At 42.8% G+C, this 23,262-nt stretch overlaps 1 protein-coding gene across 2 annotated transcripts; it reads right to left on the bottom strand.

Annotated features, from left to right (window-relative positions):
* Positions 1-896: 896 nt before the first annotated feature.
* On the bottom strand, positions 897-23,028 carry E2F7 (E2F transcription factor 7; the record flags this gene model as incomplete). Of its 2 annotated transcripts, XM_079991820.1 has the most annotated exons (13): positions 897-2,536; positions 3,715-4,142; positions 4,815-5,061; positions 6,260-6,740; positions 7,995-8,061; positions 9,533-9,727; positions 10,075-10,212; positions 11,196-11,354; positions 12,317-12,604; positions 15,722-15,890; positions 18,458-18,736; positions 22,697-22,789; positions 23,010-23,028. In XM_079991820.1, 12 exons carry the CDS (start codon positions 22,787-22,789, stop codon positions 2,360-2,362), a joined length of 2,721 nt encoding a protein of 906 aa, XP_079847946.1. In that variant the 3' UTR covers positions 897-2,359. The 2 variants fall into 2 exon arrangements, with proteins under 2 accessions (XP_079847946.1, XP_079847947.1); XM_079991821.1 differs by lacking the exon at positions 23,010-23,028 and having other exon boundaries at positions 4,815-5,058.
* Positions 23,029-23,262: the final 234 nt, after the last annotated feature.

Below are 23,262 nucleotides of genomic sequence, written 5' to 3'. Positions count from 1 at the left end.
AGCTTGGCAACAGTTGTTACTAAACAGAAGATTACACTTCATGTGGGAAAACTTGAATGTGGGTGAATAAAACAATGCATTGGGTAAAAGTCACAAAAACGTGAAAATTCTGTAGTGTAAAAAGTTTTGTTTTAAGGTCCTCTTCCTTCATGTTCTTCAATCTCCTATTGTGATTGAACTAAAGAGATTTAAGAAACATTAAGTTGCACTACACTCCTTGTAAGGCTGTTATTGGTCTATTCTAACATAAAAATACAATATTCCCAAATTATTTTGCAGCTCTAAAATTAATTACTTAATTTTCATAACACATTCATTATTCATAACTAAATGAACCAAAATATCTTGTCACACAAAACCATTGTTCTTTCTTAAACCTGGTGAAATGAAAGTTCAGAAAACTTTTCTGACCTCAAGAAACGTACATCATGGCTACAAAGTCATCCCTAGGTGAAAAAGAAGAGCCAGCCACACTATCTATTTACTTGATTTAAAAATGAAAAATATCATGATGAATTTTCTTTTAAAATCAGCAATGAGTGTCACGTTAGTCTATGAAACTGGTGAAATAAATGCAAAAGTATGCACTGCCCAGTTAATTTGTAAGAAATTAACCCATTTCCAGCAGCAAACTCTAAACTGACTTGTTTCCTTTCTATAGTGTAAGTAAATGAAGAGTGGCCCATAAATTAATGCAACCCTTTCACTGATCACTCCCTAATTTTTCTATTTCCATGCTGGGATACAGATCCTCTATTTCTTTCTGTCATAAATCCAATCTTTCCTCAGCAGCCACTCATGCCATAAATACCGTGCTCAAAGGATTATCTTGATGAAAACTAGACCTGTTATTGTGTAATTCATACAAGTCCACATTATAGGCAAATCTGCCCAACCAAGCTTCAGAGCCAGTGGCAGAATTACAGAACATGCTTTGCCATATATTGAACCTTGGCTCAATAAGAAAAACACAGTGGTACCTCGGTTGTTGAATATAATCCGTTCCGGAAGACTGTTCCAACTTCTGAAATGTTAGACAACCGAGGCACGAAGGGTGGTCAGCAAAGTCAATGGAGAAAAAAAAATGCAGCGGAAGCCATTCGACTTCCGAGGTGCATAAAAAACAGAAGCAATTACTTCTGGGTTTTCGGTGTTCGGCTTCCGAAACATTCGGCTTCCGAGATGCTTGAAAACCGAGGTACCACTGTATATGGGATTGTCACTGCAATCCTTTACACTTACCTGGCAGTAAACCCCATTCTATTCAATGGGGCATATTTCCAAGTAGTTAAGTACACTACAGTGGTACCTTGGTTCTCAAACGGCTTGAGTCCTGAACAAATTGGCTCCCAAATGCCGCAAACTTGAAAGCAAGTGTTCCGGTTTGCGAATGTTTTTTGGAAGCTGAACGTCTGACGCAGCTTCCGCTTGACTGCAGGAAGCTCCTGCAGCCAATCGGAAGCCGCAGCTTGGTTTTCGAACGGTTTCGGGAGTCGAACGGACTCCCGGAATGGATTAAGTTTGAGAACCAAGATACCACTGTATATTTAAACTAGGGATGAATTTCTACCACACACACTTCAGAGATTCCTTATTCTTGAAGCAACCTATTACACCCTCTATAGTATTGGGGACAGGCATTTGTATCAACTGATAATTAGCTGGTACGTTTTGTGCAGAAAACAAGGACACAGAGAAACTATGAAGTTCACTATACGAACCCCACTGAAATATTTTAAACTTCACAGTTGTTTTGGTCTTAAAGTATTTCACATGAATACATTCACTCCTACTGTAGGTTATCAGACGTCTCCGCTTTTAACAAGTGCAGGGGAAACTGTACATCAATAACATTCAAGTACTCCACAAAAGTCTGTTTTTCTGAAGTTGCAATACTTCAATGTTGTAGCAAAGAAGCACTGGCTCCTACACTTTTTTTTTACTTAGAGGTCCCCCTTGGTCTATCCTGCATACTTAAGCAGGATAGTGTGTTTGTAAAAGAGCATTTCCCCTATATAAGTGCTAGCCAGCTTCCCCCAGTTTTGGACTTCGGAACAGACCCTGGTAAACCTGCTCACATAACTGATCACTAATACGATTTTATAAACTTCCCACAGAGAACCTGATGCTCCCTTGTATCAGCATGCACATAATTCAGATTTTAACAGGTATTAATATTTCCACAGCTGGGGTGATTCACGAGGAAGAACATCAACAGCGTAGTTGGCAAATGAACAGTGGGCAAGCGTGCCTCTTTTTAAAACCTCTTCTCTCCTTTTTATGTAATAACTGAATATTTCTGTAAAAAAAGTTTAAGGCTCTGCATCCTAAGCTGCCCACACCTCTGCTGTGAGCAGGATTAGTCAGAGCTGTTGCTGGAGATCTCTAATCTTCTTTGAACAGAGCTTGCCATTCTGCTCTGGTTGCCTTCGCTTTTCCGCCATGCCGCAGGGTCTTCAAGGCTGCCAGGGGTCTTGAAAAACACTTCTTGGGGTGTGGAATGCATGTTCTTAGGAGTCAGTGGGGCTGCAGAAGACTATTTGTAGGGAGAGACAAAAGCAATTCAGTAGCTGTTCTCTTTCAAATCCAATTCATCTAGCTCAGAGGTGGGGGGAACCTGTGGCCCTTTAGATACTGCAAGGTTACAACTCTCATAATCTCTGACCCTTGACTATTCCGGCTGAGGCTGTAAAGAGTTCAGCATCATTTTGAGGTTCCCTGCCTCTGCAATCACTAAAATGAGTTGCAGATTGAGGTTCAATGTAGCGAGCAATTTCTAGATAGCCATGGTCTTATAACCGATCTCTTCCCCCATTAAAACTGTTGATTTGTTTTGGTGGGAAAACCATGGGTGTAAGGAAGTTTGTCCCTCAGCCTATTTGAATTTGACCACCACATAGAACAGAAACCATTCAAATCTAGTATGAATGAATGTATGCCACTATGAACGGTTCAGGACAACCCCTGTATTAGCAGCACTTACCTAAATATCTAATTATCCCAGCCTTTAAGAGGCTCCAGTCAAAAAACAAAGCTGGACTCCACTCACAAGAGTTCCAGAGAATGATGGTGTTTAACATTAAAACAAGAGTGCTTAACTTTTAAGCATGCACTCAGTTGTATAGGATTGCATTAATTCGCCCTAGTTGCATGGTTCCTGATTGGGTGACACTCAATATAAGGCATTTCTTTACTGAAATCAACAAGAGAGTTACTGTGGTCTAGGGGTTAGTGTCAGATTAAGACTTGGGAGACTAGAGATCAAATCCCCACTCAGCCATGAAACTCAATGGGTGGCTCGGGCCAGTCACAGCCTAAAGCTTGAGGGTTGTGGGGATGAAAGAAAGAAGGGGAAAACCTTGAGCAACTTGGAGAAAAAGATGGGATAGAAATACAATAAATACATAAAACCTGCGTAGGTCGTAAGTCCATATATGTGCTGGAGCTTATTATAAAGATGAGTGACTTTGCCGTGTGCAAGTGAGCGGAGGAGAATCCTAAATCCTAGCTTCATTTATAAATAAGCACCTGGCTGATTTCATAAATAGGAACTGCTGTTTACAAAATAATAAAATAAAACGTTTAGCAATTTTATGATCTTCAGCTGCCACAAAAGCGCCAGAGTTTTGAAACATAAGGTGATTTGGTTTAAACAGATGCATTTTACGAGCTCCCAATCTGAGCTTCATTCACACCCTATCTTTGCATTCTCACCTGCTGGAATTTCAGGAGGGTGACTGGGTGCCCCATGCAAACCGGCGAGTCTGCTTTAACGGAGCCGCAGGCAGACCCGAGGACAGGGCTCAGGTGTACAGCTGGCTGAATCTGCTGGTGCGGCTCCAGGGTTGGTAGCTGTGATGAATTTGGAGTGACGACTGCTGCTGGGGTCCCAATGAAAACAGGTGTTGTAGGTGCCAGGCCAGGCATTCTGAAATTCATGCACGTGACATTTGAGAAGGAGCCGGCAGGAGCGGAAGAAAGTTGGCTTGTGACTGCCGGGGAATAGATGAGAGGGAACGGTGCCAAGGCCGTAGATGGAACCATCATACAGGGAACGTTAAGCGAAGGCAAACGGCTTGAAGACAGGTTGACGGGACCAGGAGCTTGGTTGGCAGGAAACAGGAAATTAAACCCATTCAGTCCTAAACAACAGAGAGAAGAACAGAGGCAGACATTTGCAGTTAGATGAGACAGTAACTGGTGGGATTTGCCTAGTTGGCCCCACCAGTGTAAGCCCTGTTCGACTTCTGCTTTTGATAATGGGGTTCTCCTCCCCCAAACTTACTCGTGTGTGTGTGTGTGTGATGAGAACCTCCAGACCAAAATACTGGGGAAACACGACCCTGAATTCCACCCATTGTATATCCTTTTCTCTTGAGAAAGGGCCAAGGTTGGTTCATGGGCTAGGGGTTCTCCAGCTCTGCTGTAGATTACATTTGCAAACTACTGGCCTGGTGGCCATAGTAGCTGGGGCTGATGAGAGTTGGGGGGCACAGCACCTGGGGCACTAACTTGCTTGCTACTCTTTCTACAGGGCATGAGTGTTAAGCTTGAAAATTAAAAAATCTGGACAGCTTCTGCTAAGCTTTACGAAGTAGAGATGATCTAGTAGATAGATAACGCGACTTCTCCATGCCATCCCAGACTTGGGGCAAGCTGTGCTACAACAAAGGGGATAGGTAACAGTGAAAGGATTTAGATTTGGAAATTCCACCTCCCTACCTAGTAATCGGTCGGCGTTTTACATGCACCTAGTTTAAAGTATGTTCTGGCTAGATGCTACATCAGTACCTAGTTCCCAAGAGTAGCCTTACCAGCTGCAGGCTGCACATAGAGATACTGTGGCAAGAAGGACTGCTTGCCATTTTCTTGAGAGGCCTGTTCATTTTCCTTTGCATTTTCTTTCGAACACTTATTCCTAAAGGGCTTTTCTTGCTCCCAAGTTTCCAAAGATTTAGCAGCTTCTATAGCAGCAGGCACTCCTGCTTCGAACTGAAGTTGGTCCATGGGACTGCAGTTACGATCTGAGGCAGATTCTGCATCTGTTGGCTTAGTGTTCTTCTAAGAAAGACAAAAGCACAATTCATTTCATTAAAGAAATGCAAAACAAAACAGGTGCAGCTCTATTATGGGACCAGGACCCTAGTACAGATTATGTCTAGCTTGGAAAGGTTAAAAATAGTTGATCAAGGGATAAATTTATCATAAAATAGCTTTTTTTAATAGGGTCCTCCCCTACCCACCAAAACCGAAATGAAGCTTTGATTTCCAATGCAGAACTGGCAGGAGTTAATTCATGCAACTGGCAAAAAATGACAAAGTAGTAAGAACCAATTATTTGTTTCTGAATGAGATACAGCAAGGACTGCCACAGTCTGGAACAGGAAGCTGGGTGGCAATGACTTAGTGATAGCATTTTGCCCTTGTTCGGTCTGACTGATAACTTGGGAGCAATTTTGCATCCAAATCCACTCATTAAGAATCCTTCTGCTACAATGTCTGATTTGATTCACTGGAATGACTCATCTAGGCTTATTTGCATGGCACGTGGCACATTGCGGAGGTGTTGTGGACCGGTGCTTCTGAGCAAATGGTGGGGGCCAAATGGCATTTTGACTTCTTCAAACTCTAGGAGACGTTTCGTTTATTTGCTTTCCTCTTCCAATACTGGAGGGATTGCACACAGAATCATAGAGTTGGAAGGGACCCTAAGGAAGATTCCTTCCATGCAGGAATACACAGCTGTCCCATATAGGGACTGAACCTGCAACCTCGGTGTTCTCAGCACCACGCTCTTAACAAACTGCGCTAGCCAAGAAAACGTTCATTGCCATTTATCACATGTCTCTATGATGACTTCTGCAGCACAGAGGGGAAGCAAATACCTCACGCTTTACAGCAAACATGTCAGGGGCAATGAATGCTGCCTACAGTACAGTGGTACCTCGGGTTAAGAACTTAATTCGTTCAGGAGGTCTGTTCTTAACCTGAAACTGTTCTTAACCTGAAGCACCACTTTAGCTAATGGGGCCTCCTGCTGCTGCCGCACCGCTGGAGCACAATTTCTGTTCTTATCCTGAAGCAAAGTTCTTAACCCGAGGTACTATTTCTGGGTTAGCGGAGTCTGTAACCTGAAGCGTATGTAACCCGAGGTACCACTGTATGCTAATTCGTCTAGGTAAGGGTCATTTCAAGTATAACCTTCCGTTTCTCCTGCTGCAATCAAAACCTGGATATTGGTCCAATGCATTTCTCTTACCTTAGATACCACCAGTGAAATGGGACCATCGCTCTGCTCCAGACTCTGCCTTTTTGCCGTTGGTTCCTCTTCAGTGGGAGGAACACGCCATTGGGAACTCCGCTTCTGACCTTTAACTGGAGACTCGGCCCCTTCTGATGGGCAGGGTGAAGCTTGGCCCTTGAGGTCCCAATTTCCCTTTTCTGGAGGACTTCCCTTCGAGAGACTCTCATGAAGACTGCCACACAGCATGTACAGAGAGGGAGATGGCAAGTAAACAAAAGGTTGGTTGGAGAGCACAGTGGTTTTGCCAGCCTCTGACTTGGAAGCCGATAATGGCAGACCTTGGTCATTGATCCCATTTGGTAGAGACGGCTGTGATGTGTCTGAGCTTGCATTTGAGGAGAGGGAAGGGAAGGTGTTAAGACAATAGTCTGAGTCTCCAGAAAGAACAGAGAAAGGGGGAATGATGCCCAGGTTTCCGGCCGCTTCGAGACCTTTGCTATAAAGACAAAAGGAGAGATAAGTTAGTCTAGAACCACAGCACACACTATTCTTGGTCTACTAAGAAAAACCAGATTTATTCTACTGGCTTAGCAAAGAACTAAATCACCAAAAGGTTTGCATGCATGTGTCTATTTATTCCAGTTTAGGATGGGAAAATCCAATGAGCAAGATTAGGCCTGAGGAAGGCTTGTTGCAATTTTCTGACGTGCACTGAAGGCCTTCACACCAGAAGGGCCAGATATAAGTGTTTCAATGAAAAACAAATTAAAATAAACAATCTCCTATCACAAAATGGCAGTGCCAGATAAAAAAACAAAAAACCCTCCTACCACCATTGCCACCCTTTTTACTGGCTTCACCTAAATTGAGACACTAACCAGAACATTATGTGATAAGTCACCATGTTATTACATGAGCAATTTTCTGTGCAAAAGGTAAAAGGTGTTTAAAATTTATGCTAGACTTGTAAAAGAATAGGAGAACTGACACTCTATAAAGAGCTGTGTGGCCAAGGTGCTAGCTGATCAGTGTTATTCATGACAACACTCACAATGATGAGTACTCATTTCAGGAATTTTATTTGCCTTATGAAATGAGCACTGGAGGCCAAACAAGATTCTCAGCAAGCTGTCTCTGCCGTGTTTAAGTTTAAGATGGTGCCATACACATTTTACTCAACTTTAAACTCACATAAAGGACCACATCCTTGGATTTAATCCATCGCAATATTAGAACACCTGCGTTATCAGGATAAAATGGCCACTGGGTAACACAAGCTTTATTTAAATCCAGCTTCCTCTTTAGATTTGTTATACAGTCTCTCCATGGTAGCACAGATAATTTTCGGAGGTGCCATTCATTCTATTTTAGTGCAACCAAAGCTTCAAATTAGAGAGCTTCAAAGTGTCTACCTTTGTTAAAACGTTAGATAGTCATTTACTTCACTTAGTAGGATGCGTATTTTCACAACTATCAAGGAAACATCACACCCTGAGTTCACTTTATTCTGTGTGCTGCACCTTGTGCAAAGCTAAAATTTGTTCAAGTCTAATGAGCAATCCAACTGGAGCAGCTGCTGTACCCCATGAAACTCTTCGTGAAACACGCAAAGGCACAAACTGTTACTGAACCATGGCCTGTTCTCATAACATATGGATGTTGCACAACAGCTAAACTTGGAAGACTGAAGCTCATTTTAATGCAGACCAAAGCTTTTGCAGAGTATCAAGCTTTAAAATCTACAACATACCTTGCGTCATCTTCCATCTTCTGGCAGCAACCAGATGCTAGATTTATCATTTTGGAGCAGCAGTCATCTGAAGAATGAAGGAAAAGCAGAACGCTGAATTAATTACCAACGGGTGACGGTTATGTTTGTACCATATGAGAAGCAGCCATGCAAACACCCAATCATGTCTTCTCTTGAGAAACAACTAGAATTCACAGAGAGACTTAGGAAGACAGGCAGCACCATTGATGAGTACCGTTTTAGGGACCATGTATATAGGATCTGGTAATTATGCATTTTCTAGGCTCCATTTCAGATGGGGCTGCAATGGAAGTATTGAGAGCATTCTTCGGCTACACTCCCAATTCTTCCTTTGACGCCACAACTTGAAGTTTCAATCACTTGACATCAGATCTCAGATGACTGTCACCCTCAAAGTGATTTGCAGTAGGCTGGGCACTGCAGGTCCCTTCTCTAGCCTATATGAAAATACAGGTGTCCACAAATTTTGGCTGGTCATCATTGACAGCTGAAACATCTGGTTGCCAGGATGCTTCCCCACTCACCGCTGAGCTTGGGAATGCGTATGACTGTGAGAACAATCATCTTCCCACTCACCCCACAGCTCTTTAGCATGTTCACGTTGAGCTCCTCGTCCAAAGCTAAGCATGTTACAAAATCAAAGAATCATAGAATTGTGGAGTTGGAAGGGACCAGGAGGGTTATCTCATCCAACCCCCTGCAATGCAGGAATCTTTTGCCCAATGTGGGGCTCAGCCCCATGACCCTGAGGTTAAGAGTCTCATTCTCTACAAACTGAGCTATCCCAGGTCTAGCCCAGACCTTCTCTTGAGCCCAGAGTTCCTGCAATTGTGCTGCACTTCAGAGATCCTTGAAGAGGCCCTGAAGAACATCACAATATAGATACACATTTCTTTTGAGCTGGGAGGGGGGCCCTGTGTAGGATTGTTCTTGAAGCTGTACCCTCCAAGTGTCTCTGAGGTTCAGTGGAATTGCAGAAACTGTTTCCTCCTTCCTATCCCAGGAATTTATGGACCCCCCAGTGAAAATGGTGGCCTGGAATTCAGATTGATTTTTTAAACATATTCTATAGCTCAGCCCCGATACCTCCAACTTACACTCAAGCACAGTATGTTTGCAGTTGGAGAGAGGCAACTCTATTGTTCCATAGGCCAAGGTAACACAGTGCTTTCTGAGCTGGGCGCCGTGCACCAGGCAGAGATGGGCCAATTGCCATTCTAGTAAAACCTTCAAATCACTTTATAAAGCCTGACAGTGCTGAAGTGTGAAAGTACTATAAACAAGATTGTTCCAGCCAGCTCCATATACCAGCAACCATAAAATAATATGTTCTCTTTCCATTTAAAGGGCTTTAATCAGCCTGTGCCAAATTCTAACAAAAGGAGCGCGCTCTAAGTTTAAGCTTGTGGAAAGGGAGCCGCTTTACCCGAAAAGAGATGCACAGATGCACGGCTGTTAGCTGGAAGCTTGTTAGCAGAGCTGGTAGGTTGGAGGAGCACAAGCCCTCCCCAAGTTACCTTGTTTCCCCCTGCGTGGGCTGCTGGGTTCCGAGCTGGCCTTCCTCTTGGCCACTTCGGAAGGCTGAGCCGCGCCAAAAGAAGCATGTCGGGAGAGCCGCTCTTTCCTACCGGCACAGGATTGATGGGGGACACGTGCCGCCCCTTTCGCTTTTGTCAAAGCAGCACAGGTCGGAATCTCCATCTTTATGCCACCTAAACAGATGCGTTCTTCATTAAAATTAGCTCGCCAAAGGATGACCCACAAGCCACGCTCAACATGAAGAAGCCCTGGAGCATCACTTGGGCAATAAAACAGTTCCATTGACAAAGCAAGACACTTCGCAGGTGAAGTGGAACAGCTATAATCGGAAGATGCCTACTGAGGCCCCTTGAATGGCGCCCTTGCAATGTTAAGGGTTGGGCTTTCTATTCTTCACATTACTCGAGTCTCCTTTACAAAAATACGAGAAACCATTTGAGCCAACCTGGGGTGGGTTGGTGCTGTTAAGGCTGTAAGAAATGCATAAGAAGAGATAATGACATAATATAAAGAATATTACCATTGTCTCCAGTGAACTCCACTGGCCCAATCCATTTGAAGGCTGGCTTACGACCTCTTTCCTCTGTTACATGCACTTTCTCGATGAGCCCAAGGCTTGTCAGGACATTGGCAATATCGTACAATCTCCGTACCTTTGCTAAAAGAAAACAAGTTTAATTATTGAACAAATGCATTATGTTACATTAAGATGTAACTAACCAGGCTGAAGAACTGCTACCAGAGAACCCAGAAGTCAAATCATGAAGAGTTTGGATTTGATATCCCGCTTTATCACTACCCGAAGGAGTCTCAAAGCAGCTAACATTCTCTTTTCCCTTCCTCCCCCACAACAAACACTTTGTGAGGTGAGTGAGGCTGAGAGACTTCAGAGAAGTGTGACTGGCCCAAGGTCACCCAGCAGCTGCATGTGGAGGAGCGGAGACGCGAACCCGGTTCACCAGATTACGAGTCCACCGCTCTTAACCACACCACCACACTGGCTCCCCATGAGGACCTGGGTACAAAAAATATAATATATTTTAGGTCTTTGGGGTGCGTGGATGTGGTCTGAACTATTACTCTTGACCGGTGGATGAATGTCCTAGCAAAATTACTATGCATAAAGATTTATATCTGGAACATGAATACGCCATATTCAATAAGAAAAAAACCATAAAACTAATTGTTTTATATTATAGTCCTTGAGTTCAAACCTTGGTCCTACATAAATCAATGAATTGATTTTAATCCAGCAGGACTGCAGCCTCTTTAAAATACATTCATAACCCAATCTAGGATAATAAATTTCGTTTCAGAGCTTTGTGTGCTGTTTTCATTTTAGGCAGGACCACAGGGGATCATTTTATCGTTTAGTTTTAAAAATCTGTTTTCAGTGCACAGTGGCCAAGTAATCATTTAATATTCATGTACACGCATGCACATACTTGGCATCCTGCACAGGCTAAGGTTTGAACTAGGCTCCTGTATCACCTGCATGACATGATGCAGGGCCATAGTGTTCCATATGAATCCCACCCCCCTAAAAAAATCTGAAAAACCAAGTATGTTCCCTTGTGATGTCAGTATGACTGTTATTCTCTGCAGTGACTAAATGATAATTCATCCCAGAAACAATCTTACTTTTAAACTTGCTGTGATCTGCTGTATCCTGGCTTTCTTCTATCAATATTTTCGCTGCTATGTCGAGAGTAACTATCTTGGTCTTGGAGACGAGGAACAGCATGACAAATTTTTGGCTCATAATCCTCAACGACTTGTCCTTTCTGCTGTTTGCAGACGCTGTATTACAAACACAACCCAAGTCTCAGCATGCTACATCTATCACAGCCAAGAAAGCGTTTTGAAGGCTTCTCAAGCAGAAAAAAAGAAAAACATTTCCTTGTTGGGAAGCAGGTTTTTTTAATGAGCAGAAGATAATTGCCTATAGCAGATGGGCAGTTGCACTTTAACTCTCTTAAGGAAAGAAGGAAGGTCATAGCAAAGTATCTTGAAGGAGTGTGTGGAAAGCAGGACATTCTGTGGATTTTATTCTGTGTATAATATAGGAGCAAAGAAGAGTGAGATCAGAAGTTAGAAGGAAGCACCAGAAGAAAAAGGATATGTAGGTTGATTTATTTCATCTATTTATAAAAGCATTTACATAGCACCATTTATAAATGGCTTTGGCCTTGTATACCTGAAGGAGCGTCTCCAACCCCATCGTTCTGCCCGGACACTGAGGTCCAGCGCCAAAGGCCTTCTGGCAGTTTCCTCACTGTGAGAAGCGAAGTTACAGGGAACCAGGCAGAGGGCCTTCTTGGTAGTGGCGCCTGCCCTGTGGAATGCCCTCCCACCAGATGTCAAGGAAAGAAACAACTATCTGACTTTTAGAAGACATCTGAAGGCAGCCCTATTTAGGGAAGTTTTTAATGTTTGCTGTTTTATTGTGTTTTTAATATTCTGTTGGGAGATGCCCAGAGTGGCTGATGAGACCCAGCCAGATGGGCGGGGTATGAATAGATTATTATTATTATTAACTGCAATATCAGGGCAGTGTTTGGGGCAACAAGAGATGGCAATGACGCAAGAGCTGACCCTGGTATAGTTCCACCATTTGGACAAAAAGAAGTCTTGTCCCCCCAAAAGATACAATCATGTTTCAATGCAGTAATTTACTTCAAAAATAAAAATCAAACACCTGTCACATGTTGATGATGGCAAGGACCTCTCTCTTATTCTGCCAGTAGCCTTTGCTAACTTACCAGACGGACAATCTGTCTCCGAGAAGTCAAGCAACTGCCGTTCTTGGAAATCTAGAAAAGTCTCTTTTTTGTGTTCTCCAAATTTACAGTCAAGGTCTAGCTCTTTATGCTGGAAAGAAGCCATAAGTTCTTCATATTTCTGCAGCTCTCCTATTTCCTGGAGGTTTTTGAGTGTTTGACTCAAGCTGTGACGACCGTGCCAACAGTACTGATTCTTAGCTACTCGGCTAACGAGATCAAGAGACTCCAAGACATTCACTATGTCATAAATTCGTCTACGCTCAACCCCTAGATGTGGAACAAAAAGAAAGACAAAGAGAATAAAAGCAAAACATTGCAAAATACACCAAACAAAACAAAACTCCCTTTCCTGGGCACATTACAAGACAAGTCATGGTGGTACAGTATTCTACTTCCAAAACAAGGAACACAATTATGGACTCGTGTTCTACTGTTTAGCAACCAGACAAGATACAGACACAACAGCTGTCAAAAGAGCAAAACTTTTCAGTGGCTCATTAGAGATGTGCTGTAAAGTTACATAACAGAAGAAAACTGGTCTCTTCAGGGCTACTTTCCATATTATACAAGTCATAGAGACTTTCACATAATTCTAGCTGAAGCATTTGCATCACAGCGATGTCTCATGGTCTGCCTGGCCTGGTGTGTGTGTGTGTGTGTGTGTTAGGTAACACCAGAGGGTTAATATGGTGTCTCTGGCTTAAAAACAGTTCCCAAGCATATTGTCTCGCCTCAGTCTCAACAACTTGTTTTTGAGGGAGGCACCCCAGAGACTGCTTCTGAGCACGCCTGCATAGGACAGTGTGTTCAAAGTAAACTGTCCAGGTCCTTTGGCTCAGAGGTATCCTATAGGAGGGCTTTTATGGCTTATTCACAATATGGATCGTAGCCTACATAGCTACTTCTGTTAAAATGATTTATCTTCGTTTGGGTGCCTCAAGGTGGAAGCATTCAGCTTGAGAAGTGCTACATGAATAGTCAATCCCTACATCATCCTTTCATGTCTAGACACTCTCGTTATCATTTGAAAAAGCCAATCCCGGAATGAAAAGCTTTATGTGAGAAGTAGCTCATGATTGTCTATAACTAGACATTTAATGTAATTTAAAATATCAATTAGGCAGTTACTAGTTACGCAGAACAAGAAAGAACAGGTTGCTGACTACCATCCCAGTGTTAAACTAAGCAGCCTTTGCCACTGCTTAAGGGACAAGCAAAAGTACCAGAGTTCCTAATAACACTGCCTTCTGAGGAATTAGTGTGGCGGTGATAGGAAATCTTCATGTAGTTAGAATCTCTGTCTCTCCCCCACCCCCAATAAAATAGTAAATAATGTATAGTTACTTAGTCAAAAACAGCATGTGGCTTTGTGGCGCTTGTTACAGCACTAAAATCTACGCAACGATCCTTAAATTTGCATGGCAACATCCATAAATTATCCCCGTTAACAGAAGAAATGCTACTAAACTGTAAACTGCAGTCAAGTCCTCAGGGAGAAAGAAAGTTATTCTGGCGGTTGCCAATGTGGTACCCTCCAGATATTATGGGCTATAACATACACCATCCCCAGACAACGCATCCTATTGTCAGGGATAATTGGACTTGTAGTCCGTAAGATCTGATGGGTACTACATTGGCTGCTCTTTAGGGTTATTCAGAGTGGACGGCAGTGCAGCAGTATGCTGATGGGGCAAGAGAAGGTAGCCTAAAGGTAAAGGTAAAGGGACCCCTGACCACTAGGTCCAGTTGTGGCCGACTCTGGGGTTGCGGCGCTCATCTCGCTTTATTGGCTGAGGGAGCCGGCATACAGCTTCCGAGTTATGTGGCCAGCATGACTAAGCTGCTTCTGGCGAACCAGAGCAGCGCATGGAAACGCCGTTTACCTTTCCGCCGGAGCGGTACCTATTTATCTACTTGCACTTTGACATGCTTTCGAACTGCTAGGTTGGCAGGAGCTGGGACTGAACAACGGGAGCTCACCCCGTCTCAGGGATTCGAACCGCCGACCTTCTGATTGGCAAGTCCTAGGCTCTGTGGTTTAACCACAGTGCCTACTTTGTACTAAAACACAGTTGCCACCCACCTCCTTCAAGTATTTATTACTACTATTCTAAGATGGACAGGCAGAAGATTTGAAACTGTTGGGCTCTGGGTGTAGTTGAGTTGTTGCTGTGATGTAGAGCTCCCTTGAATTACAATGCTGACGTCTGCTTCAACAAGGCTTGGAATTCACCTGGGAAGGGCATGGTACCGCGAACTTGTGGTAGAGTCATCCACCCGTTATTCATGCTCCATGTGAAGATTTACAACTGGGACCAAGCAGTGTCCCTGCATCATCACTCACAGGCTAAGCCACAGATGACACTATTAATTGGAGTTTAGGGAACTATGAAAATGGTGCTCAAGTGGAAGTGGAGAGGTGCCCCCCCTTTCAGCAGCAGATCTGGGGCAGCGAGCCTATAGTGAAAATGACTTAGCGCCCTGCTCAATATTTCTTGACGCTGTCACATCTCATTACATCTTCCATTAAACTTCCTTTAGCAAAAGGCTACACAAATCTGCCCTAACAACACCATGTCAGAAATCTATTTTAAGAAAATATGCTAAGCAAATAGAAAGATGAAAAATAACTTTATACATATTTATGTGAAACTTCCTTCTGTGCCAGATCAGACTATTGAGCCCAATACTACTCTTACTGGAACATAAAAAAGCTGCTTTGCCTTATACAAGATATCCCAGTGTTGCCTCTTGTGACTACCAGTGGCTATCCAAGCTCTCCGACAGAGGTCTTCCCTATTATCTGCAACCTGCTCCTTTTAACTCGAAATTACAGGAGTTGAACTTAGCAACTTCTGCCCCCAAAGCAGTTTTCTATTTCAGTCCTGAAACAATTTGCTTAGAAGCAAGACCTAGCAGTTACAATTCTTGGAAGAAATGTGCTCTTCCAAATACTTGTGTGCAGGCCATTTATTAATTAATGTAATTTATAGGCCACAGAATTTTCAGGGCAGCTCACAACAAGAAATGCATAGAATGTCACAGCCCAAATCTAGTTAAATAAAACATATTTGGGTCCATCTGATTTTCAACCTCAGGTTTACATCTAGTAAGAAACTGCTGTATATATTAAATATCCTGTTTCAGATAATTGATAAGTAGCATCGGGGGGAATATTTTCAATTTCAGTCATTGAGTTTTCATGCCAAAAAACCCCCTGGACCTTCTCCCATGGAAACACCACTGAAATGCATGGGAAATTTCACGAGAGGATAGTTAATTTAAATGGGGTTTGTAAGGAGAACTGCTTGCCTTAAAGGAGCTACTATCTAGTTCAACCAGAGCATTCATTCCTGCAGTCAGTATTGCTCCTTGCATACGTACCAAGACTAGAAGCCACTTCGTCCAAAGAAATTGTTGTTTTTTCTGCTGATAAAGGATAACTGGGGTAGCGGGCTAAGAACTTTTGGCACAGCAGCCCTAAGCTTTTCTGCTTTCTGCTGGGTCTCTGCTTTTCATATTCATTCACTGTTCCATCATCTACGGTGCCACACTAGAAAAAAATAAAATGGGTTGTAGTTGCCTGGTTTTTTAAATAACACTTTGTTATATGGCATGGCACCAGCAATACATGTTGTATTTTTAATACGCAAGACCTGGCCTTTCAGCAGGAAAACGAAATACATGCATAAGGTATTAAGCAAGTCTAGAAAGCGGAGTTGTAGATGAAGGATAGCCAAGTAACCTCCAGATGTTGCTTGACTACAACTTCCATCTTCCCTGACCATTGGTCCAAGACAGCAGCATGGTGGACAGGTCTTGGACACTGGTAGCTCCTCTGACAATCAGGACAGTACTGGAAATGTGGTGCTTTGCAAGGCAGCAAGGATAAAACTGGTCCGGTGTTGAATGTAATGAGCAACACTGCACATTAGTTTTGATCGGGAGCCTTTCCACCTATCTCTAGAGCATTTCAACTTCACGAAGCACCCCATACCAATTAAAAACCATTGGCCTAGGGGCATAGGAAGCTGCCTTTTACTAAGCCAAGTAGCTGGTCCATCTAGCTTTTGCCCACACTGACTGGCAGCAGCTTTCCAGGGTTTCATAAGGGACATTCCCATCCCTACCTGTAGATGCTTCTGCATGCCAAGCAAATGCTCTTCCACTGAGCTGTAGCCCTTCTGCTGCCTGCAGGCTTACAGCCCCAAAGGCACAACACAAGGAAAACTGGATGCAGAAGAAAGAGGGCAATTTTGAGAGAAAGCTCTTTAGCAACCCCGAAGGCTAGGTTTCATACCACAAAAGAAAACTTCTGAAGCCTCTTACACTATAGTGAGTTTAATTGGCCTCTGCACCTAAGAGAAATCTTAAAAGATGCTGGAATGGCTCCAGTAAATAACTTTGAGGGCTACTGCAGTGCAACAAGTGGTTATTAAAAGGAACATTTGTTAAAACAGCCTCAAATGCTGAAAGAAACTGCAGCTTACATTCCCCCACCACCTGAAGTTGTATTTTAAGCAATAATGTATGAAACCGGTTCTCACTAGATTGGTTCTGGGAGTGACCATTCTCAGGAAGATTTTGGCTGCCTTAGGTAGCACTATGTTTTATGGTGCATGGTGGGGGCAGATTTTGGCCTTTGTATTTTAAAGAATTTGCAGAAAGCGTTTCTAAACAGGAACTGCTGATTTTATCCAAGGGGAGCAAGATTAATATGGCCAGTGAGTACAAGTAATCATGCTTCGAACAGGGAGCAGCCAGCATTATTTGGAGAAGTTCACCAGAGGCACAATACAGCAGCTGGATGGGAGTGTACTTTAAACCACAAATGGGTAGCGTAAGGCTCACTGGACCTCCTTTGCTATTTATTAGAACCCAGCAGCAGCCAGCAGGGTGGGGCCACATTGCTACCCTGACTTCCCAATGCTGCAATTCGCAGGGGCTCACTGAGGGAGATCCAAGGAGCTCAGGGTGGCGTGTGTGCAGCAGCAAGTGTATTGGCTCTGCTACCACCCAGAGCTCCCTGCGCCTCGCCCCTCTCTTTCTCCGTAAGCAGCAGAAACACACGGCGTGGGCAGGTTGGGGCAGCAGCCAGTGCCCCACCCACACTGCTCCTCTGGCTCTTGCTGCTGGAACCCGAGGATGTACCAAGCAGCCTGGTGTAAAAGACACACAGTGAGCCAAGGAATCCCTTTTCAGTACAAAAACCAAGCTCAAAGTCTAACTCATGCTAATGAGCTTTCTTCATTTTGGCAGCCTAATTTCAGAGGGGAAAGTTGTATGGGCTGTCATGATGATTGTTTTATTATTATGCTATATGCTGTTATTTATTATTATGCTCCATAAAGTATGTTTAATGTTGCACACCACCCTGGGAGCGTTTGATGAAGGGCAGTATATAAATAAAATATTTTTTTAAAAAAAACATTGTTACTGCTTTTGTAAAACAAGTGGGAGCCAGAAATCACTGCTCTGCTGCAAACTATCTAGAGATTCACTAGTGGATCCCAATCTACTACCTACGCCCCCCCCCTTTGAACCAGGGAGGGGTCAACTCGTTGACATGAGGATTTCTGAAAAACAGGAGAAGAGTAGAATTTTTTTCATATATTTTATGTATACAGAATTACATCTTTGTAATTCATGATTTCAGTGACACAACAGCTGATAGTCATTTATTGTGCAATATATTTGTAACGGCAGTGAAATTTTGGGGAGGGGGGGAAGGTTTAGAAAATTAAGTATCTTGCTCGTGTCACTTGGAAATCACAAAGAGTCTGCCTGCTCCCCCATGCATTCTTGTTTCTAAGGAAAGTTCACATTCTCTAAATCTTCCATGCTGGTGGCCCCGTAAAGCAGCTGTGCAGAGGAAGTAATATGTGACAGTACAGCTCAAAATGGCAGGTGAAGAGACAGCAAAGGAAGTGGCACTTTGGTTATGTGAGCAGAAATAGGAGAATGGCTGCGAAAAGTCAAATCAGAACAATTTGGGAGAGCTGTCCACAAATCAGATAAACGAAGAAGGTGCCGAGACAGCTACAAATGAAATATTATTTAGTTTAAAGAGATAATAAATGACTAATTCAAAACAAATGTGCTGTGAAAAGTCTATCTTACCTGCAAGGAATCGGGAAAGGCGTCATTAAATTCATTGTTCTCAATTGGCCTGAAGAGCTCCTTCTTCTTTTCTCTGTCCCGCATGTCAGGGCTAGCAGCACTAATAAGCATCTTTAGGTTAGCTGTGGGGGTCCATGGATCTGCCAGGGGCCTATCCGTCAGCTTAACAGGTGTAATTGGACTTCTCTCGGGGGTACAGGTTTTTTGCTTTGACAAATCAATGGGTTCATTTTTCATGGGAGTCTTTGGGGTCATTCTGGGTCGATCAAATATGTTTTCCTATTAGAAAGAAAAGATAGCTTTGGAGATAACTGGAAGGCAGAGAAGCAGCCAATCAATGCTGTGGTCCAATCGTACCAAGAAACAGTGGCCTGCTTAGTTACAAATGGCTCCCATAGAGATCTACAGGGAAAGGTACACAGGCTAAAATTTAGGATGGAGTTGAGAGGGAACCTCATCCCAGACCCTTGTGTCTCAAAGGAAGGAGACAAGTTTATATCCAGTGCATTGCTTTACCTTAGCTATATAGGCAGGGAAATAAAGCAATGCACTTTAGAAGAACTCTACTACTATACAGTCGTACCTCAGTTCTCGAATGCCCCGGAGCTCGTACGTTTCGGCTCCGGAACAATCGAAAACCGGACATGAGTGTTCCAGTTTTTGAACGTTCTTTTGGAAGCCGAACATCCAATGGGGCTTTCACGGCTTCTGATTGGCTGCATGAGCTTCCTGCAGCCAATCAGAAGCTGCATTTTGGAAGTCCAATGTTTCGGAGGTGGAACGGAGTTCCAAAACGGATTCCATTCGACTTCCGAGGTACGACTATATTTTACTTCCTACATGCCCACTCAACTGCTTCAGTCTGGGAAACTGGCACCATTACAGCTGCCACATAATATTATTCCACAACTGAAAGAAAGTGATATTTTAATACCTACATATTAGAACTCCCTGCCTACTGACAGCAGACAAGAACCTCTGCTGGCTCTTTTCGGGACCTGCTCAAAACAGGTTTTGTTTAGGCAGGTCCATCCCAACATGTAGAAGTTGGGGTGTTTCAGTCTCTTGTACTGTTAATTTTTCTATCATTTTAAAATGTTTTTAATTGTAAATTTTAATATTTCATGTAAGCCACTTAGAGGCTCTGTTACACCCAAGCAGTATGTAAATTTTGTTAAATAAAAATAAATGAAATAAATATCTGTGACCCCCCTCACATCCCAGCCCCCACCAACGGACACTACCCTGAGGTGCCCAGATGTTTTAAGAGCAAGTTATCACACAGCCACACAGGCCCTCCCTCTAAGCACGCTTCACCCAATACAATGACAGGCATTTTGTTCAAACATATTGTGCCTGAGCTAAATACCTGTCAGTCCAGTAGCATAGACCAAAATACAGTTTTATGGTCAGGGAACAATGCTCAAGGTTAGCATTGTTCCTAAGATTAGCGATTTAATTTTTGCCATACAATTAAACGCCCTTCATGTAAATGGGTGAAAAGTGGACTGAAACCAGACAGTGGATTGGAACAACCGGGGGGGGGGGCACACACAACTTTTTGTCCCAGACTCTGATGACCACAATATGTGGGGAGAGTCCAGTTGTGTCAAATTTAAGCCTATTTACCCTGTTCATAGAACGCAGTGGAAGCCATTCACCAGCATAGGCCCTTGACATTTTCATAAACCTATCCAGGATCATAGCTGTCAACTTTTCCCTTTTCTTGCAAGGAATCCTATTCAGAATAAGGGAATTTACCTTAAAAAAAGGGAAACGTTGACAGCTATGTCCAGGATACTATTTCTTGGTCACAGAAGAACATGACAGAACCTATGGAAATTACTTCTGTACATTCTGAAATCTTACATTGGTTACCAATACTTAAAATACAGGGAAAAACCAGTTTTTAAATTGTGCAATGCTTTCACTCTTTTCTGGAAGGGATAACAAAAATACATGCACACAATTCTCTTTTAAAAATCTCAATTAAAATCAAATTAACTGGGTTAAAAACAGTTGCTAAGTTGATGAATGCACTTGGAGAAAATTTCACATTGAAACTATACATTTCTATCCGTGGGAATTGCCAAGGTAGGATTGTACAAATCTCTGAAGAAAACTGTCTATTGAACAAGTATCTCATCCCTGTTCTGTGTGATACATCATACTGACTCATGTATTCTTTAACCAGTGATTAAGTTCATTTGGCAGGGATTTAACAGACTCACTAATCTGGTCTATTGCATATTTTGCTTGACTTAAATGCCAGAGACGCAGGCCTGGTTCACACACTGTGGTAAAGGTTCCGTGCAAGTGGGCTCCTGGGAAAGCCCACAAGTCACTTTGCCTACAAAGTCTGACTTAGAATCCCACACAAATGCAGGTTCATGTTTCAGCTCCCTCTTCACTAACCATGTGCTGTATGGTGTCATTCAAACCCAGGCTTGTAGTTAAGGATTCTTCTCACTAAACACAAGTTGTAGTGAGGAAAAGCATAACCATGGACCCAGGTATCAATGACATGCTAAGCCAACCTTGGCTGAGCTCAGGAGTAAAAATAGACTGTGGCTGCAAGGTCCCAATAAACCAGAGTTTGGCTTACTGCGACATGCAAATGAAGCCACAGAATTCCCTCTCAGCTGTGGCCCAAACTTTAGTCTGCTTATTCCATCCTATAGAACTCACTTTGTGAGGGCCAAATTGAGTTTTCTTTCGTACTGCGTTTCTCCTGCAAGACACCTTAGTTTTCTGCTACTTCAGATTTAATACATCTTACCAATATGGTCATGCCAATGCACACTGGTGTACCAGTACCATGTTTCTTACTTAAACCTCCTGCTTTTGGAAACTTTACAAGGCTGAAAAACAATTGTACTGCCCTCACTGGGACATCTATCTAGCTTTTCTGGTGGGAATATAACCACAGCAGTCAACAGTCATATAGACTTGCATTGCCTGTTTGGTTAGCTAGTGTTAGAGATCTACTATAGATAACCGACAATGTCAAAAGAGCCAAAAGTGATTGCAGAACTTGAACTGATTAATACCTACAATGGCAGCAAACTGAGACAAGCATTTTTTAATTTTTTTTAATGCTTTAAAACTATTGAATCAGAGAGCAAGATTATTTGTATACTTAATTGAACTTTCTTCTGGCTTCTTCACTTTTACACACACATTGCTTGTAAATTTCCAGGCCTATTGTTCCACTAGCAGCTAGTCACTGCTTTGGCAGATTAAAAAGTGCTATTTTGAGGTGAAGGTTGTGCTTCCCCCCTTAGATAAAGTCTATAATGTGAGGTTCCAGTCAACATAGAATGTAGCATCTCAGGAGAAACCAATCCATTACTGTACATTGACTTGTACGCCTCATTGATACAGGAGATCTCTTGATGTATTCTGTTTTTGCTTTAATGCAACTGTCAGGTTTGTGTGTCCCAGTTTGAACGGAACAGCCCTTTCCTGGAAGGAAAGCTCATCTCTGAAGCTGCGGCGGCGGAGCATATAACTCCACTCCTCTCATTTGGTTAACAGCAGCTTCAGAATGGTTGGAAGATAAAGGGTTAAGTACCCCTCCCATAATGCCACTGCTCCATTCAAATCCAGACCACTGCATTAAAGTAAAAACACTTGACACTGGAGACATTTTTTCTTGCTGTGCTTTCTGTTTAATCAGGAGCACCTCTTCAGGTTTACTGTTTCATATCTGAAACCAGATATTGATCCATTTTGCTCAGTGAGAGCACTAGTAGGATACAGTACTGCATCAGCTTCAACCCTTTCACAGGTATAAGAGTCTGCCACAAACATCCAATCAGGAATGACAGGATTGTCCATAATCCCGTGCCCATATGGCAAATGTCTTGAACAAAATCTCATTAATAGAAAAAAATGACTCCTCATTTCCTTTAAAGGGAAGGGTGGAGAAACTGGCTTTCTGCGAAATTAGAACCAAGGGGAAGATCTTTTGCAAGTTTCAGAGAGAAGTGCCCAACTGAAAGAGTCATTAAATATGTATATTGTTACAATTTTATTTTTAAATTTAATGGAGCTAACTATAATCATACTTAAAATGGTTTTGTTTTTTTGAGTTGGACATTACAGGTAGGTTTTACTACTTTGAAACATTGTAAGTTCCACCATGATTTTAATAAATGAGAACACAGTTTAGAACAAAGCCTGACTGCCGTGAGCAGATTTGAAAATACTGAACTGGGTGTTTAGGCACCTGCTTACCTTTTGAGCACTTTCCCCATCTTCATCTATAAAATCCCTTTTTCCATGTCTCGAGCTGATCAGGTCTTTTAGCGTTAAGCAGTTAACCTCCATCTGTAAAATTGAAAGTTGCACAAGAGGGTCAGCACCTTACATCATCTCCCACCTAAAAAAAAAATCAGCTTTCGGGTCCTCTTCAAACTCCAAAATAATTTGGGCAAAGCTTATGAAGTTCACAGTGTTTTCTAAACACTAAATTAAAAAAAACAACAACAACCCAAAATAATAGAAGGGTCAGATTGGGGGCCAAGGCGGCGGTGAAGAAACGTATTACAGTATTAAAATATCTTCAGATTCAGTAGACTAGGTAGAAATTGGCCTGGGAGAGGAGGTGGGTGTCCCCGAAAAGTGGGGATCTTCTGAGGGCGAATCTGTCATTTGGGAGCTCCGGGTGTTCGCCCCGGGATCAGTTACTTTTGGCGCAAAGAACCTGGAAGTGAAATCCCAGCTTTGAAACTGAAGCGGGACAGAAACTGCCCACCTCGCAGCCCAAGGCGGTTGAGCGAGACTCGCGCCCTGAGAGCGGG

The sequence above is a fragment of the Podarcis cretensis genome (genome assembly GCF_951804945.1).
Source record: "Podarcis cretensis genome assembly, chromosome: 10".
Lineage (NCBI taxonomy): Eukaryota > Metazoa > Chordata > Lepidosauria > Squamata > Lacertidae > Podarcis > Podarcis cretensis.
Note: the sequence above shows the minus strand (reverse complement) of the source record. Positions and strands in the feature narration are given on the sequence as shown.